Source organism: Drosophila teissieri, chromosome 3L (genome assembly GCF_016746235.2).
Source record: "Drosophila teissieri strain GT53w chromosome 3L, Prin_Dtei_1.1, whole genome shotgun sequence".
NCBI lineage: Eukaryota > Metazoa > Arthropoda > Insecta > Diptera > Drosophilidae > Drosophila > Drosophila teissieri.
In genome coordinates this window covers 9,678,115-9,696,189 of record NC_053031.1, presented here as the reverse complement: position 1 = coordinate 9,696,189, position 18,075 = coordinate 9,678,115, and the positions used below count along the sequence as shown (strand labels likewise).

Genomic DNA, 18,075 nt, shown 5'->3' with positions numbered 1-18,075 from the left:
ATCTCTCGGTGAGATGTGTTGCGTGTTAGCCAAGTCGACACTTCAATTTGACAGTTTTATGAGCGTAAATGGTATTTTGTTAATGTAGTTGTCACTCGTGGACCACGCCCACATTTCAATGCCTTAAAGTGTCAATTACCAAGATGAAGCGCCCACGTGAATGTGTGTGTGCGTGTTTCCGGGAGTGTGTGTGTATATGTGTGTGTGTGTTAGCGGCATAAATAAATTATAAATTGCTTAGGGGCAACAACAAGAGCAATTGGTCTATTTACTCCGATTGCCGTTGTTGTTTTTCTATTTGCTGTGCCTGTTTATCGATGATTGTGTGTGCTTCCCTTTCGTTGTTGTTGCTATTGTTGTTGTTGTTGTCCCCGCCTTTTTGGCCACCCCCGCCCCTTGTTGGCCACCTTCCCCCTTTTGGCCATCCGTTATCGCCAGTGAAAGAAAGAGAAAGTGCCTGGAGCCAGTTTTTTTCGGTATTTTTTTCTTCTCTTATTTTGTTGTTCGAATTGTTGTCGATGTGTTGCTGATGCTGCCGGCGGATTGTTAGGCCGAGGGGCGGGGTTTAGGGGGGCGGGGCTGCAAAGAATGTCAATTTCTGGCCATAATGTGCCTCAGACTTTTGCTTTTCTTTGGAGCTGTAAAACAAGACCCAGGCACACACACATTGGGATGCTCATCGCCGGCCTCGGCAGCTTTCCCTTCCTGTGCGACAGCTGAATTCCGCTCTCAGTTACACAGTGCACTGAGAAAAACGCACTTTCGGTATAATTAGATACAACTTTTCAGACTATATAATCTGAGTTTCTCTTGCTCTTTAACTTTTTGTATAGAGATCTGCATAAGTGGCTGCCACTCTTTTAATAAGCATTTCCAACTTAAAAAACTAGTTTTACAATTTTCCTTTTTAAATTGATAAATTTAGGTCAACTAAATGGTATCCTTGGCCATAAATATTATTCTTAAAATAAATTGTCTAAGACTTATAAAGACTACTGATTAGGTTAAGTGGCAGTTATAGAAATAAGTAACTAAATAATCTTTATGAAGACAAACAAAATGCTTTAAAAAATAATAGTTCAAATATGATTGTATAACCTCATAAGTGCATTTTCATATAATTAATACATCAATGGATATATTAAATACTCTAATTTCTATGCAGAAAATTAAAAGCAGTTATAAAAAAGAGCAAAGAAAGCAATAACTTTTTCCGGTGTGCCACTTGTCACATGGCCAACTTGGCATAGGCCTTGGCATTTGGTTATTGGCCCTGGAAACTGGAAAGGGAGACGAAGTAGAAGCCGCTAGCCTGAAAGTAAAAATAGGCATAAACAGCTTATTAGATGTCGTTTAGCCGATCCCCCTGTCGCCGATGACAGCTCTTTCTTTCCGTTTTTCTGCCTGTTTTTTTTCCCCCATTTCGGCCACTTCGATTTGGGCAGAACCAGCTTCATATGCATATCGGACTTTCGCTAATTGAAAGCCCGCAAGTTCTCTCTGCAGTCGCACGGTCAGTCAATCGCTCCGTCAGTCAGTCATTCATTCAGTCACTCAGTCATTCATTCGCTGCACTGCGACACAATTAAGCCCAACCTCAAAAAAAAGTATAAGCGAGGAAATAAAAAAAAAAACTGAATTGGAAAAAACTCTTCTTCGCGCACTTGGAGGTACAAATTTAGAAAACCTTTTGAGGGCACTTTCATTTACCATTTCTTGTTGCCGTTGATTTTGTTCGCTTGTATTGAAATTGCCTCGGTTGTCTTGGCTTTCGTTCGATGGATGGATGCGTTCGCTTATTGAATGCGAAATGAGGGCTGAAGGCGGACAAAGGCGGTTGCAAATGCACAGGGAGAAAAGCATGGATACTTCTGGCTATTTTCCAAGTCCTGGGAAAAGCCCACACATGAGTCCCTTTAGCCATTTTTCTTTTACTGATTGCAAGAGAATGCAAGTACCGAAATATAACTCTATCATTTAGTTCTGGTACTATAACTTGTTATGTGTATTTTCAAATACCTCCAGGTGCCATTAAATTCTTTCCTGTGCAGGAACTTAACGGTCAAGAGGGTTCGAGTTGAGTTGCCTATTGTGCGCGGTACGTGAATGAATTCATAAAGAAATAAAAACGAAACCAAAAGCCAGGCTGTATAAAAATTGAATGTAATGCGCAAATGAAATTCAACGGCGTCAAACGCAAATCCAAATACAAATCCGATGGTTTTCATTTGGCATTTGGTTTTCATTCGGCGACATGCACGTTGTATTCACTTTAAACAAAGCGAAATTAGAGGCACGCACTTGGCATTTAATCAGTACGCACAGCAGCAACATCGGTGGCAGCGATATTAGCCACTAACTATAAGCCGCTTTTGAAAATCGATTGGTGGCGGTGTGGGGGAGGTATGTCCCCCCTCTATTGACAGGTGGCAGACTCCCAGCCCCCTTTTGGCCACGCCCCTGAAAAGTGCCAGCCATGATTATTCCAGGCACACAGCAGCGCTTTCATGCATAATCTCACCTTTAACAGCCATTACACCAATACAACACACGTGTAGTTCAGTTACAGTTGGGAAAACGGGGAAAATGGGGAAAAGGGGAAAACGGGGAAAGGGGGAAAGGGCAAAGGGAAAAGCCCAGTCAGGAGCCAGCCACGAGTAACTTAGTGTTCGTGAAAAGCTGGAAAGAAAAGCGAAATCCGTTTGAGACAGCGACAAAACGTTGGTAATCAAATAATTTCATGCCTTTAATTGTCGGCGGAGGTCGGTTAGTGAGGATAATTGGATTGCCTGAATGGCGCTGGAGCAATAATGAGCGTTAAATGAACAATGTACGTGGCGTTGGGCGGTGGGCGGCGGTGGGTGGAGTTGTGGGCGGGCCATTATTGCGTTAATAAGGAGTTTCACGGACGAAAAGCGGTTAAGGACTCTGCCAGGGCAATTAGTGGTAAACTGATAAGAGTTCATGAGCAGGGGAATCAAACAAAAAGCTGCGAAGGGGAAACGTGGATACTTTTGCCAACGTTTAATGGGATTTCAAGTTGGAATCGATGCAGCGAAAAACATTTTTCCATTATGCTGTTACCTGTTATCTTTATATGAAAATAATCAACTTTGTACTTATTTCTTATCATTACAAAATACCCTTAAAGCAATAAGTGGAAACCTCTTACTTTCTGTAAATATCCTTAACTAAATGTATTGAAGCTCTGTTAGATTATTTATTATCCTCGACAGTTGTTTTCGAAGTTGGCCAAATACAAAATATAGCTTCAAACTAAACCCAGGAATCTTTTGAGCTCTTGGCGTGCATAATTAATCTCTAAATCTAGCGCCAAATTGCCGGGCGGAAACTTTCAATTAGAGCTGCCAATCGCCGCCAAGGATTTTCAGCGGGCGGTATTCTCGCAGAAACTAAACGGCACAACGGAACAACAAGTGCGGCCAAAATTAATAAACTGGAAAAACTTTTGGCAGCACACCCCACCCCAGTAATTAATTAGTCAAATGGGGCAGGAAAGCAGCCCTAAAATATTTAGAAGAAGCTGTATTTTGGATTGGACCAAAGGGAGTGGGTATACCAAGTGGTTATACCAAGTGTAGATGTGAATGTTGACCCCATCCCCGCATTTTAGTTGGCCACCTGGCTTGACCCCAAAAGCCAAGCAAGTGTCAAAGTGTATTAAGCCATTAAAATGTAAAATTATATGCTTTTTGAACTTGCTTCGGCTTGACGTCCCCCTCACAAATAGTTAAAGTTTGGCCAAGCGCAGAGTGTTGTTTGTTGCCTTGGAATGAAAGTTTTCTGGGCATTGTTCACTAAGCAGAGATTTGTTTTTTGTTTTTTTTTCCAGATTGTTTTCCTATTTTTTTCTTTGCTTTTTCAACTTTTTTGTTTTTTGGCACATTACATAAAATTTCGTAACATTCTGCGGCGGTCGGAAGAGACTCAGTTTCGGTTTCTGAAGTTGGAAGTTTAAGAAAACTCCACTGACCTGTTAACAGAGAGACTCCACTCTATGTGCCATACAGCCAGTTAACTTGGCTCGCAGCGGCTCACAGCGGCTCACAGTTGGCCAAGAAGAAAGTTATAGACAGCTACACTACAGTAAAAACAACTTTTGCCCAAGACCAAGCAGCCATAAACGAGTAGAACACGTTTTACTGTTGGACTTTACCGCTCTCGCTGCCTGCGTCGCCGTCGCTGCCCCAGTGGACTGCGCTGCCGGCGTCGACGCCAACTGAAGCAAAAATTTTCCCGATTTCCCGAGTATGTGGGAAAGCTCTGAGTTGCGACTGTCAATTTTCCTCGTCCCGGACACTGAAAATGAAACGTCAGTCACTCAGTCAGGGCGAATCGAATTAATTACACCTCAATTTATCATCGGATGTATTTCTATCATCCGTATTCACTCATTTTTTTTTGCTGTCCCCCAACTGCCCCATTGCGATTTCACTTTGAAATGGGCTGGTTTGCCGGACAGAAGCAGAAATTAGCACTTGGGGAACACTCCTACTATACATCGGCCATACATATATGCATAATGCTCTTCGATCGGGGACGGGAGTATGCGGAATGGGGTTAGGGTGCGGAACGATGCCGGAATAAATCAATATTAATATAGCACTCTGCGATTCGCGACTCCAGGTGGCAAAAACATTTACGTATGGCCAACTCGTAACAGGGAACTCGCGGGTTAGCAGGGAAGTCAACGGAAAGCATTTGATTTGACCACAAATCAAATAAAACTGTGAGGAATGTGGAATCAGGGGAAGTTATGGTAATCGAAATAAATATTTAAAGTCTGTTTTGGGAAGAATGGGCACTAAATTTACCAGTAATTTATAGCACCTCTTAAAACGTTTAATCATGGTATCATCGTATTATATGGTATGTATTCTGATCGTAAGTGGGTTAATTGAGTTTTAAAATATTCTCTTTGGCCATAACTTGCATTTTATCCCACACAGCTCTATTTTATGGACCAGGCTTTCTCATTTGTGTAATTGAGAATTTCAGTTTTATGCTTCGTGCAGTAATTCAAATGGGTTTTATTGCCCCGCCTCTGTTCCATTTAATTTTTGTTTATTTAGAGCTGCAATAAAGCTGCCCTCAACCACTCAGCGACTCAACGAGACTCGCCCGTCGTGGATTCTTAGATCATAGCTCACGAGTGCTGGCTGACAAGCCGCTAACTGTTATAGCTGGCCGTTTAGTGTGCCAAATACTTTCCCAGGCCAGCCCAGCTCGTCAAATTAATTGAAGAATCGAGCCAAGAGAGCCGCAGACGAGCAGAGCCAGAGGTAAAGCCACAGAAAGCAGCCAAATGTAAATTCACGCTTCGGGTTGAGCTTCGGCTTTTCCTGAGCCAAATTGGGAAGTTGGTAAGTTGGTAAGACGAGCTGGCTGCCAGCGATCAGTTGCAGACGGTCAGTCGAGCGAGACAGTTGAGTGCGCGCCGGTGTTGGAAAACCGAACTCGAATTCGAACCACTGAAGAGCCAGCCAAGCTCAGGCCAGAATCCACCATCGACTCGTATCGAATCGAAACGAATCGAATCGCCACAACACAAAAATAACAAAAAACCAACACAACACAAACAGGTAAAGAGAGGCGGTAAAAAAGAAAGTCACTGCCCAAGAATCGGGCAGAAAGACGAGGGGGGGCCCCGAACTCAGGACTGAAAACAGAAATCTGAAATCTGAAAACTTTAAACTAAAAACCATCCAAGAAGCAGTTCGCCAGCGACAGTCTTTCACGGCAACTCGAGGAGATCGCAACGCTCGAGGATCGAATCGGTCTATAAACCCACTACTATCGGTTGATATCGGTTGTTATTCTGTGCCACGATCAGTGAATAATACTTAGTCAAGGTTAGCATTTGGATTACGAACACCAGGAACATTGTGTGAAAGCGCAGAGGATTATCCGTGAATTATCCGATTAATTTGTGCAACTACGCCAGCAACTCTTGAAAGTCGTTTTTGAAACATGGCTTTTGAATAGAAAAATAAATTTGTATTTTTCTTTGCTCTACAAATGGATTATCACTGAAGATTGTAGACAATTTTCACATAAATAATTTGGAGCATTTTTTTGTTATTTACAATAACAATTTTCATGTGATATTTTTGAGTAGTTGAAAGTTGAATACAGAATTAACAGCTAAGATTGTCTAATTGATTCCGTAAACATTGCTCACAAACTTGTGAAATCTAGCATGAATATCAGATCAATAAGATGAAGGGCGTTTAAAAAGGCTGAAAGGTTTTTAATAAATTCTGCCAATACTCACAGTAGCAAACAAAAGAACTGTGAAATTGAACCAAGGATTATCGTCGAGTTTGCTGTGTGAAAATATGAGTATCCTTTAAGACAACTTAGCATTGGACTAAAAAGTACGTGAAAGTGGAGCGGCATGCCAGCGATTTCGATCTGTTCCATTTAACCTTCCACTCTTGTAGTATTTTTTGGGGGAAATGCAAGCGTTTGCATGCCCAGTTTTTCCTGACCACCACACACCCACCCAAGTTTTCTCCTCCTGATTTTCCTCGAACTCAAGGAGCGGCCCATAAAGCTCAGCTCGACGCGATGCAGCCTTGGAACCTTGGGCCAAAACGTCTTGGGCAAGAACTTTTAATTGATTTTCAACTGCGGAAGGCAACTTGTGCTCGGGAGTCGGACTCTCGACTGGCCGGGTCATAAATTGTATCTGCGGCAATTTAGGGCCAAGTACAATACACTACAACACGATTCCTTGCCCCTCCAATGGCAAGTCCAATGGCAATTTCTCTGGTTTTTATGCGCTCCATTTTCACATGTGCTGCTGATGTTCTGATGTTGTTTGGGCTTCTGTGGTCAGCAGTCCAAGCCAGGCCAAAACCAAGGCAAAACCAAGCCAAACGAAACCAAACCCAACCAAACCAAACCAAACCAAACCGAACTATATAGGAACGATGCGAACCAAGTTGAGTAATCATCTCTCGTGGCTCTCAGGTTTCTTCTGCCCAGATGACCCACATACGAGCGACTTGAAGCAGTTAATTTAAGTGTTTCCTGGCCAGTTTCAGATTCTGCTTCAGCTTCAGCTACAGCTACAACTACAGCTTCAGGTCCAGCATCTCGACCAGTTCCAGCCAAGTTATAGTTTACACTGTTTACATTGGCCAGCACTTTGCTGCCAAAACAAAACACACTCGTCGGGCCAACGGGGCGGATGAACTGGGGTGTGCATACTTGCAGCAAGGACAAGCTATTAACTGAGCAAAGTCTGCTGGCAATTCGAGTGGCTCCAATTCATTTTCCTCATTTTTTCGCACATTTCTGTGCTGCTGCTCAGCTCTGTAGCTCTGCTCAGTAGCTAGTTCACGAGCAAGTTTATGCAGCTTGTCAGTCAGCAGAGTTTTCGAAAGGGGATTCCCCTGTCCGGCCACGAGTGCCAGCTTGTTCCGCCAGGTGGCGCCGCCGTGACGATAACAAAGTACTAATTCAAGTGACGTGCGAGTGCATGCGAAAAGAAATAGCAAGCAAAGTGCAAAAACATAAGAGAGAACGATAGCAACTATTTTTGCGTAGACAGTGCACTGCACGAAATTTAGGAGATTTTCCAATGACATCATGGTATAAGCCTCGAGATTCCATAAACTTTGACAGATGAACAAAAATGTTGTATCTATGTTTATAAATTTAAGCAAATATTCCTTTCCTATCTTTCTGGATTTAAACCATCTAGGTACATATTCCCAGTGCTAAGAGAATTATTTTCCAGTAATCACAAACTTAAGTTCCAGACTTTTTAACGAAGTGCCTCACTCGACGCAGCCATTCCCCTCCTTTTCTGTGATTTAAGTCCCCGAAAAACTCCAGCCAGTGCACGTGCTCCCCCCAAAAAAGCGCTTACTGCAAATTTAGAGGGGGCGTGGCCGCTGAAGCGGCACGTGTAAAGCTTATTTTTCTACACCACCTCGTGGGCCATTGTCTTGGAAAATTAACTGCAACGCAGCTGCGAAGACAAGGCTCCGCAAACATATGAGACAAACTCAGAACAAAGAAGGATCCCAAGCTGTGTGGCGAAAATCTGGCGCAGGTGGGCATGTCAGTCGGGGGGCGTGGCAGTGGGTTAGGCTATGCAAATCCTGTCTGCACGTGGCCTTTTGTGCGGCCTGCATATTTATTGATATGACGCTGATATGACAATGCGGATGGAGGACAGGAGCTGGGAGCCAAGGCTCCAAGGCTGCAAAGCTCCAAGGAGCCAGGCAGCGCCAACATCAAGTGGCAGCTGCCACGCCTTAGGCCACCGCCTTCAATAGTTACCCCAGTGCCGCCCCGCCCCCGCTGCTCCCCCCTCCAATCGCACTCGCTCCCCTGAGTGGGACTTAAGTAATTTTTGCTGGCTATGTGACGTGCAAGTGCACTGCAAACACTGCCGAAATGCACTGGGAAAAACTGAAGAAACCGAATTTATTATAGTGCAAAAGTAATACAAATTAAACGCAAAGGGGAAATTAGGATAACTATTTTTAAATGATTTAAATGATAAATTTTAAAATAAATATAAAGTTCATTGCAGTTTAGGATATTATCCAATCGCATATAGTTCAGAGTTGCACAGTAATCATTTTAATTATTAATTAGTCATTTTATTATACTACTATATGTATCGATTTTCTCTCTGTGTACCCCTCGCCCGGTATCTCTTGCATCAGCATCACGCACATGAATATTAATGTAGAATGCACACACGGTTAGCTGCGTTTTTCTATGGGGGCATTAAAATATTGTATAGTGGGAGCAGCGTTCCATATGAGTTAGTTCCTACAATAGACAACACCAGAACGGCAAAGAAGAAGAGTGGTAAGAAGAAGAAGAAGAAGGGGAAGAAGAGGAATCTGATGAAGAAGAAGAGAGAGCCAAGTGGTTGCCAAAGCTGAAGAACTGCAAGAACTTGAGCCCCCTTTCTTTCTGTCCCACGCCTGTCAGAAGTTTTGCATTGCATTGTTGCCTTGCCCTTTAGCTTTCAACCCTTCCTCCCCCCCTAGACCCCCTCAAAAAAGACCATCAAACCATGCAACCAGTAACCCCCCTGTAAATCCCCACCAAACGCTTTTCTTGTTCTTGCCTTTTCTGCGGCATGACGCGTGAAATGTTCCTAGTTTGGCGAGAAAAATGGTAGATAAAACGCTTGGCGACCCGGGGGACGGAACGGTGCGAAAAGTAAATGCAATTTCCCCAAGACTTCAATAGGCAGGAGTTTATAAGTACTTCGAGGCAGAAGGGCCTTGGGAAATCGGGGGCCTAACAGTGGGCGAAATGCATGTGCAACCACAATGTTGCACGTTTAGAATAAAATCAGATGTCATTGAAGCAACATCCTGCTATCAAAAGATTTAGTAACTAAGCTGCAGTCTTTAAAGTATTTCTTGCTGGTTTCCTGTGATTAAAGAAATCACAATTTATCATGCCAACCTTCATTAAAAAATAATTAAATCACAGACTTTGGTAACCAAGTCGTGTTACAAGTCTCGTATTTTCGAGGAAATTAAAACACCCACTGTTCCCGAGACTTGGTGGCCTGGGCCAGGTGATATGTCATATTTCGCTGGGCTTTCCTCCCACTTCCCTCAGAAGGCATTTGCCTGGAGCATCGGTATTTAATAAACACCGCTGAGCAGCTTCGCCGGGTAAAACTTTTAATTAAGCGATGGCAATGCTGATGGTGATGCTGCTGCTGCTGCTGTTGGCTGTCTTCCACTCCAAAAACTTGAGACACTGGAAAGCCATAAAACAGCGACTTGGCGGCTTATCAAACACAAAGCCCTAAAATCCGTAACCGAAACCCAAATCTCGAATCTCAAATCTGAGACGCTGTGATGTTGCTGCTGCTGCAGTTCGCCAGTGGGTCACTGGGTTTTCACTCTGGTTTATGGCCACTTTGCCCGTTCGCGTTTTACTCAGTTTTCAATAAGCGGCAGCGGCTGCGGCAGCAACCACACTTGCAGCTACAAATTGCAGCGAACAAGTTTTTTGGGAAAACGTTGCGTCGCCGTCGACGTCTCAGTCGCTTTCACTAAGCCCGCAGCAGTCGCACTTGACACTGCGACAATAACAGCAGCAGCAGCAACATCTACAACAACAGCAGCAGCAGCAACAACAGCAGCATCTGCGACAGCAGCAACAGCAACATCAGCACCAGCAACAATTGCTGCGGTTGTTTGCCATTGCCATTGCCGCTGGCTGTTGGTCGTGCTGATTGTCATGACTAAAAAGCCACCACCGATGGCAACAACAGCAGCAGCAGCACAACAATGACAGCCATGCCCGGACAGCACACCGAACTGGCAATACCCTTTGAAGCCGGACATCCTCCAGGCACTTTGGAATGCGTTTTCACGGCGATTCCAGGCGGGTTCAAAGATGGTGCGACCCGCCAGTGTCCCTCAGCCTTCAACTGCCACTGTGGCGCCTGCAGCTGTCCGAAAAGGTGTTGTTGTTGCTCAGGTGAATGCTGCTTTTGGTGTTGCAACTGTTGCTGCTGTTGCTGTTGCTGTTGCTGCTGTGTGTCAAGTGACAGCACTGGACATGTGAACACCGCCGGCGGCAACTTTGAGGCGCAACTCAAAAACATGTTTACACTCGCACTCTCACACGGGCGCCGCTCCTTTGTCTGCTTTCTTCGGTGGCTGGCTTATTGACCGAAAGACCACTCCGCCGCTTCTGACGTACATGTGTCCACTAAGTGTGTAATTTCACAATCAAGAAAAAGAAAGTGGGTGCACAGGGAGAAACAATCGAAAGATCTACAGAGTTGGGGCCACGGATGTGGATGATGCCCTTTTAAGTTTGCAGGATAGGATATCTTATAAAATCCATAGTTTACATACGTACTTCTTACTGGCAACTAGACTTCTTAAGTTCAATATATAGGTAATAATCCATTGATCCCAGACTCATCAGAAATATGCCTTGCTTCTCTTGCAGATCCGACAACATGAAGTTCGTGATTTTGCTGTGCGTGCTGAGCGCGTTGCTGCTGCAAATTGAGGCGTCTCCCCTCCAGCGGCTTTCGAGGAGCGAGCGGGCTGTGTCCCGCCAGCAGGCGGTCAACAATGAGGTGGCTCCGGCGGTGGCTCCTGCCAGCGATGACGACGATGATGACGACGACGAGGACGATGATGATGAGCCCGATCTAGGGGATCTGATCGATGACGATGATGGTAGGTTTAGAGCAATTCTCGATTCACTGAATGCACCCAGGCCGCACCACCAGCACAGCACCACTGTTTGAACTGTTCGAAGCACCGAACCGAACCACTGAACCACTGAGCAAAGCAATAAGCACCCAGCCAAACGATGATTTTTGTCCTGCTTTTATTAACCAACATTTTTTGTGACTCTCCTCTGTGGCTCCCTTCTCCTTGGGTAACAAAGTTCTTTTGATTTCGGGACTTTCAGATGATGATGAGGAGGAGGACGACGACGAGGACGAGGAGGATGATACGCCCCAGGGTCAGGCTGCTCCAGCGGCCACTGCCAGCGATGATGAGGAGGAGGAGGACGATGATGATGACGATTATCTGGACAGGCTGTTCGATGATATCCTGGGCGGTAAGTGTTGTTCCTAAAGACTGTAGTTATGTGCTAAGCAGATGAAAAAAGAGTGAAAAACTCAATGCCATTCATATATTGTAGATTTAGAGTTAACCGAGTGAATATCCCTGTTATTTTAGATGATGAAGACGAGGATGATGATGACGAGACGCCCGCTGCCACCGCCCAGCAGAGCGCTGTTGCCGCCGCTCCCGCCCAAACTCTGGATGAGGTCGCCCCCGCTGCCGCCTCCTCCGTGGGCGCCGGAATCTCCGATGGTGTTGACCTGCCCGCCGAGACCGGAAATGCCGCCGAGCTGCTGGCCGCCGGAAATGCCGCCGATGAGTCCGTTTCCGCTGCCGTTGCTCCGGTGCAGAACGCTGCCGCCAGCAGCAGCAGCAGCAACAACGAAGGTGAACAAAATGTTTTTTACGATGAAGACGCACTTGTAGATGGTGTTAGTGGTGGCACAAGTAGTTTAAGTAGCACCCTTGCAATTGACGAACAACAGAAACAAACAAACATACAGCTGCAACAGCAGCAGCCAGAACAACAACAACTGAAACTGCAACTGCAACAGCAACAGCAATCACTAGCCTCATCTCAGCATGCGACGATAATAACAACAGCAACAACAAGCACAGTCAACAAGAACACTCTAACCAACAACAACAACAACAACAACATCATTAACAATAAGCTGGTGGCCGGTGGACCGACCTTGGGGCAACCGGCGGCGACAGGTGTTGCAAGTGGGGTTGCCCCCGGGAATGTTGCCGCTGGCGCCGACGACACTGACAACGACGACGATGACGATTATGATGAGGACGACGAGACCGAAGATGATGATGATGATGATGATATTGATGATGGAGTCGATGAAATTGGTGAAATTACAGGTATCGCCGGTGACGACGACGAGGAGGCCGACGATGATGATGACGATGACGACGATGACATTATCGGCGATGACATCATCGAGGCCCGCCGCGAAGCACGTGAGTCCAAATCGAAGTCGGAAACGGCGACGAAAGAAACCAAGGCCAAGAAATCAACAAGTCCCTCAAAGAAGGCCAAGAAAGAGCTGAAGCATTAACCAAACAAACTGCTAAATGAACAACAACATGAACAACAACAGCAACAACCACTAAAGACAGGGACCCACAACAACAACAACATAAAAACAACAGCAACAGAGAATGACATGCCCCAAAAGCAAAACCCGCAAAAAGAAAGCGAATTTTCTGAACATTTTCCCAAGGGGCAGGACGCGATCCGGACTTTTGCAATTGCATCTTTGCCTGCACTGACTATCCTCCCACACACCCCTCGCTATCCTATAATTAATGAAACAAAAACTGAGTTAAGTACATATGTATGTTTACGCAACCCCTTCTCGAGAAGGGGAATGCATTTATCGAGAGTTTGGTGCTAGTCAAACTATCTGCAAAACAACCGAGCAGCACAATTATTCCCCATTTTTCCCACTGTATCCCTCCAACGCACAATTGTTGAGTTATTTACGCACGGACTGTTTCACCTGACAAAAGAATTGCAACACCAACTGTACGCACAACAGCAACACTAGTTGCACTAGTTGCAACTGCAACAGCAACATGTTTAATGCCCAAGCACAAAAATGGTTGAATGCAAAGAGATCACAATGCAAAAGAAGATGATGATGATGATGATAATGATGAAGAAGAAGAAGGCGCAGAAGAATCGAAGGCGGAAGAATGGCAAGAAGCAGAGCAAGAGAAGAATTGATAGAAAGAGATATCGCCGAAAAAAAAGCTTCCCTTGCTCTCTCTTTCCCATTCCATCACATTCACATATCTCCCTCTTTCTCTCTCTCTCTCTCTCTGCCTGTCTCACTCTCACACACAAACACCGCCCCGCACACACTTATAGCTAAATTGATGTAACACCAACACACACAACACAGCAATAAGAATTGTTTACTTAGTGTAATTTATTTATTTCTAGTTGTAATATCTTTTTCGTATTTATTTGTGTAATTAAACAAAGCAATCGATCAGATTCGGAATTAGTTATCATGATGTAAACAACTGCCTATCTCACTCGCTCTATCTCCGTCTCTGTCTCTTACTATGTCTATGTCTGTCTCTCTCTTATGCACACACACACGCATTTAAGCACTATCGCTATCTCTTGCTTTCACACATTTGGCTTACAATTGAACATTTTAGATGAAACAAAAGATGTATATTTTGTACCTTTGGCTTTTCTCTCACTTTTTTCGGCTCACATAATTTTCCGAACGTAAATAACGCAAATTTTTGTAAAAATATGGAAAAAACTCAAACGAACTTGAAAATCAACAATGAATTGTAGCTAAAAGTTGAACGCTTGAAAGGCAGCGCAAAATTTCACAAGAAGAAATTGAGAATTGTTAAACTTTGCGTTTTAGGTCATCTAATTTATAATTTATTATTTATTTATTTATTTATTATAAAAACAAAAGCAAGAAGACGAAGAACAAACCACAAAACAATAAATTTGCTTAAATAAATTTGCGAAATGAAATTCGTTGTGCAACTTTTAATGGTATTGGAATCTCTGTGGAATTGGAAATTATGTGTTTCTATTTCTCGTAGCATACTTTCAAGCGTCACCTTAGGCGAGGTACTGGTGTCTCTGTCTCTGTCTGTCCTCTTCCCCTCTCTGTCGCTCCTCCCTCACTCACTCACACTCACACACTCATCATTAGCAGCTTCCGTCATTACAGTAATGTTCCGTGCTATCTCGTACACCAAGCCTCATATCATCCATCTTGCCCATCTGCAGCTGTAATTAGTTAGGATCTGGTGCTTAACCATTGTAATTGTGCATTTCTTACCCCCCTCCCCCCAAAGGACTCTCCAAAGTGCTTGGATATAATCCCACACTGAGACACACACCCACACGATTATCTATTTTAGAATATGCCGCTTTAAATTTCAAATTCCCGCTTCAATTAACAGCCAGAGAAAAGGGCAACTGCTCCTGGGCGTGGGCCAGTACTTAACGGACTCACTGTGGCTGGTGGATGGGGCGGGTTTTACATGCAAAAAGTACATTAGTACCTCATCACGTTCAGCGGTGGTCGAGTGTGAGATTATATCCGCTTGTGGGTTGGGTGCCCCATCCGATGCCCGATGGGGCGGTGTCCCGGTGATGGGTCACCGCGATAAGGAGGAGACAAGGATTAGGACGTGGGGTCCTGGCTGGACGGGATAGTCCTGCGAATCGCTGCACACTCTCGCCGAGGGTGACAGTTTCGGAAATATATTTATGGGGTTAAGTGACCACTAAGTTGGGGCTTTGGCGCAATGTTGGAGCTTTTCGAATATTTGCTTTGCTGGAAAATACCTTAAAACTAATTAGTAAGCCGCAGACTCCACCGGAATTGGGTAAATAAACAGGACATTTTCGTGTTTTGTTTTTAATTAACCTTGTTTTTCATAAATTTGTGTCCGCAAAGCGTTTAAAAATTTAAAATTTATTCCAAGAATTTAAAGGGATTATTAGCTATTAGCATTTATTAGCAGTCAATTAAATGAAAACCGTTAGTATGAAAAACTAAATAGCTTAGGAGTGCATTTAATAAAAGTAGCTAAGTACATTTTGTTCACCCATTGATCAGATTTATTATTAATTGTGCTAATAAAAAGGTAGACCATAATATCAATACTAATCAGTAATATGTACAATGATTTCGCATGGAATGCTTACCCATTTCATCAAAGAATATGAAATATTTGATTCGCAATAATAAAATGGTACAACAAGTCACTAAATTAGCAAATGATTAAGCACGCCATTAATTAACACTATAGTTGCAGTGATTTACGATAGGGAAACTGCTATAACTTGCCTCGTTCCACCATGGTTATTGGATTTTTATTTATCTGTACACGAATGTGAACTTAACTGCACGTTGGGGGAGGGGATTGAATGTCGGTGTTCTTTTTATACCTTATTTGCTTGCCCCAGCCACAAACACACATGCACCGCGTAAACACGGGGCTTGGTGTGTTAGTGTATTAGTGTGTATCTGAGGTCAGCACACTCACACTCTCACTCACACAGCTCTGCACTCGAATGTAATTAGAGGTTGAGAACAAAGCGCCCATGAACGCCCATGGAAATCACACCCACCCACCCACACCCCCACGAAAATGAAGCCACAATGCCCGCCCACGCCCTTTTCACCCCCCTCGATTTGAACTCTCATTGTGTTCAGCTGAACCGAACTAATGTGAACATTTTTCCGCCCGCCGCCCCCTTTTTTCCGACCCCCCGGCCACGACCTTTGACCCGCCCACAGGTGACCTGAAGAACAACGTCATCGATATGTCCACGGACGCGTTCCAGGCGCGCCACAACCACTTCATCGACGCCATCTTCTCGCGGATCAATCGCATCGTTTCGGAGAACTACGATCCCTATGTGGTCAACCTGACTGGTCGCTCCGCTCTGCCAAATGCCGCCAGTGGGTCAACGGTGAAGGCCGCCAACAAGAAGCAAACGACGAGCAGCAAGGTCGGAGGTCACAAGAAGCTGTAAGTAACAAATTCAGTTGAATGAATAATGTATATCAAGTGGATCCTTCGGGGCTTAAGCATAATCCAAAAACTTGGCTAAGACCCCCGTTTAAATCAACTACAATCTAGTCATTTTTACAAGTCAAGGGCTTAAGGTGTTCAATCAAAATCAGCTGCAGAAAGTCCTCGTAAACGCTGAAAGCTGTGTCAAAGGGGCAATCAAGCTGTTTCGTATTCACCAACTCGAATTTGGTCCCCTTTGCAGGAAGAACACGCGCTCGGAGCCCCGTTCCGGCCACTCGAACCAGGAGGCTCGGGAGGCTGCGGTGAAGCTGCAGGAGCAATTGACGCAATTACAGTCGGAGCTCGACATCAAAGCCGTGGAGAAGAGGCCTGCCAGCGAGTCCGAGTCCGAACCCGATTCCGGATCACCGAAGGCGGAAACGCGCACCGTTTCGGGCGCCAAAACGGGCCAAAAGAAGTCCTCGAACAAGCAGAACACGAAAAAGGCGTCGAGCCTGAAATCCGGAAACTACAATCAGCCAGCGGGGGTCAGCAAAGCGGGAGCCACCAACGGTGGAGCGGTGGAGAAGCTGCAGAAGGCCGAGGGCAGACTATCGGGATTGGCATCCTTGAAGCGGGTGGGAAATGTCAAGGTGATCAGCGATGCCGAGGGACGCAACTCGACGATCAAGGCCAAGTTCACGCTGGGTCCCCTCGTCCTGCGGGTGGAGAAGTCCTTCAAGAAGGGCAGCGTGCGGAGCGTGAAGAGTGCGACCGCCAGGACGAACGAGATGATGGGACGCATCAAGTTCAGCGTGCTGGATGATCGGGCCACCCTGATGTCCATCAAGGTGCAGCAGCCCAAGCAGGTGAGTGACTAGGACGCATTCTCGCCAACCTCGCGATTCCCCAACCGAATTCTTTGACCAATCAACCTTTGACACAGGTGGAGGTGGAGAGCAAGGACAATCACGACCGCACCCGCGAGTTTGTGTGGCGACGCACGCCCAAAATTGCCAAATTGGTCAACGAGAAGCTCAAATTGGCAGCCGAATCCTTGTTTGCCCCCCAGGGCGTCGAGGTTGTCAGGCTGTGAGTGCAAAAATATTAAAGGGGTCCTGCAGGATAACAGCCATTTCTCACTGCTCTGCTCAGCTGTAGTCTACGCCTAATTGTAATACCTAATTTATTTATTTATTTAACTTATTTACCCATCTATTTATCAACCCATCTATCGATAATAAATCAATTCTGACCATGCACTGCTTTTGTTTCATTTGAGTTGCCAAATCGAAAGTGGCAATTAGTTTCGGTTTAGATGTGCATACAAATTGTATGGAGTTTCGATTTAATGAATTCTTTTGGCCTTTCAACTCTTGTCTGTCGCATAAATTAAACTTATAGGCCTTGAAGTTAATAAATACACATATTTTGATTAAACTACTATTTTGGCGACCTATAGTTCCTATTCAAATAATGCTAAATGGAACTAAATGGCTTACAATTTATTTTGAAATCTGCCTGAAATATCTATCATATTGAACTAGATATTTATCGTTGAAATCTAGGATTGCCGGTCAAACTGTTGAATAAACTGTGTCAGTTCAACTTTTTGATAAATCATTTGGGAACATTTATCTCAATTTAGTTTGAAAATCGAAACAATTTTTGTTTATTTGATGTGCGGCTGGCTAAGCATATCCCTGCGATAGCTTTGAAAGATTTTTAAACATGGTGCCACCAATTTAATTAAATATTTACTGCAGCCTTTAAGCCATTTTCCCCCTTTAAATGGCCAGAAAGTGTAAGCCCAGTTTAGTTGGCCATTATCCTTGATCATCGAGAGGAAAATCAGGCACTGTAAATGGCTAAAAATATTGTCCAATTCTGGAGGAGCTCTCCTGCGTTCCTTGGCTCTGTAAATAAAGGTGCAGTC

The 18,075-nt window shown here is 44.6% G+C and overlaps 1 protein-coding gene across 2 annotated transcripts; it reads left to right on the top strand.

Moving 5' to 3' along the window:
* Nucleotides 1-5,434: 5,434 nt before the first annotated feature.
* On the top strand, nucleotides 5,435-17,383 carry LOC122616001 (acidic repeat-containing protein). 2 transcript variants are annotated; one of them, XM_043791224.1, is made up of 8 exons: nucleotides 5,435-5,603; nucleotides 10,981-11,216; nucleotides 11,455-11,607; nucleotides 11,730-12,002; nucleotides 12,489-12,587; nucleotides 15,920-16,154; nucleotides 16,402-17,008; nucleotides 17,086-17,383. In XM_043791224.1, exons 2-8 carry the CDS (start codon nucleotides 10,991-10,993, stop codon nucleotides 17,233-17,235), a joined length of 1,743 nt encoding a protein of 580 aa, XP_043647159.1. In that variant the 5' UTR covers nucleotides 5,435-5,603; nucleotides 10,981-10,990; the 3' UTR covers nucleotides 17,236-17,383. The 2 variants fall into 2 exon arrangements, with proteins under 2 accessions (XP_043647159.1, XP_043647160.1); XM_043791225.1 differs by lacking the exon at nucleotides 5,435-5,603 and adding an exon at nucleotides 5,857-5,873.
* Nucleotides 17,384-18,075: the final 692 nt, after the last annotated feature.

Coding starts and splice junctions, on each gene's coding strand:
- LOC122616001 (XM_043791224.1), top strand. CDS start 10,991: ATGAAGTTCGTGATTTTGCTGTGCGTGCTGAGCGCGTTGCTGCTGCAA. Junction 16,155..16,401: donor GTCGGAGGTCACAAGAAGCT/GTAAGTAACAAA, acceptor TCCCCTTTGCAG/GAAGAACACGCGCTCGGAGC. Junction 17,009..17,085: donor AGGTGCAGCAGCCCAAGCAG/GTGAGTGACTAG, acceptor CCTTTGACACAG/GTGGAGGTGGAGAGCAAGGA.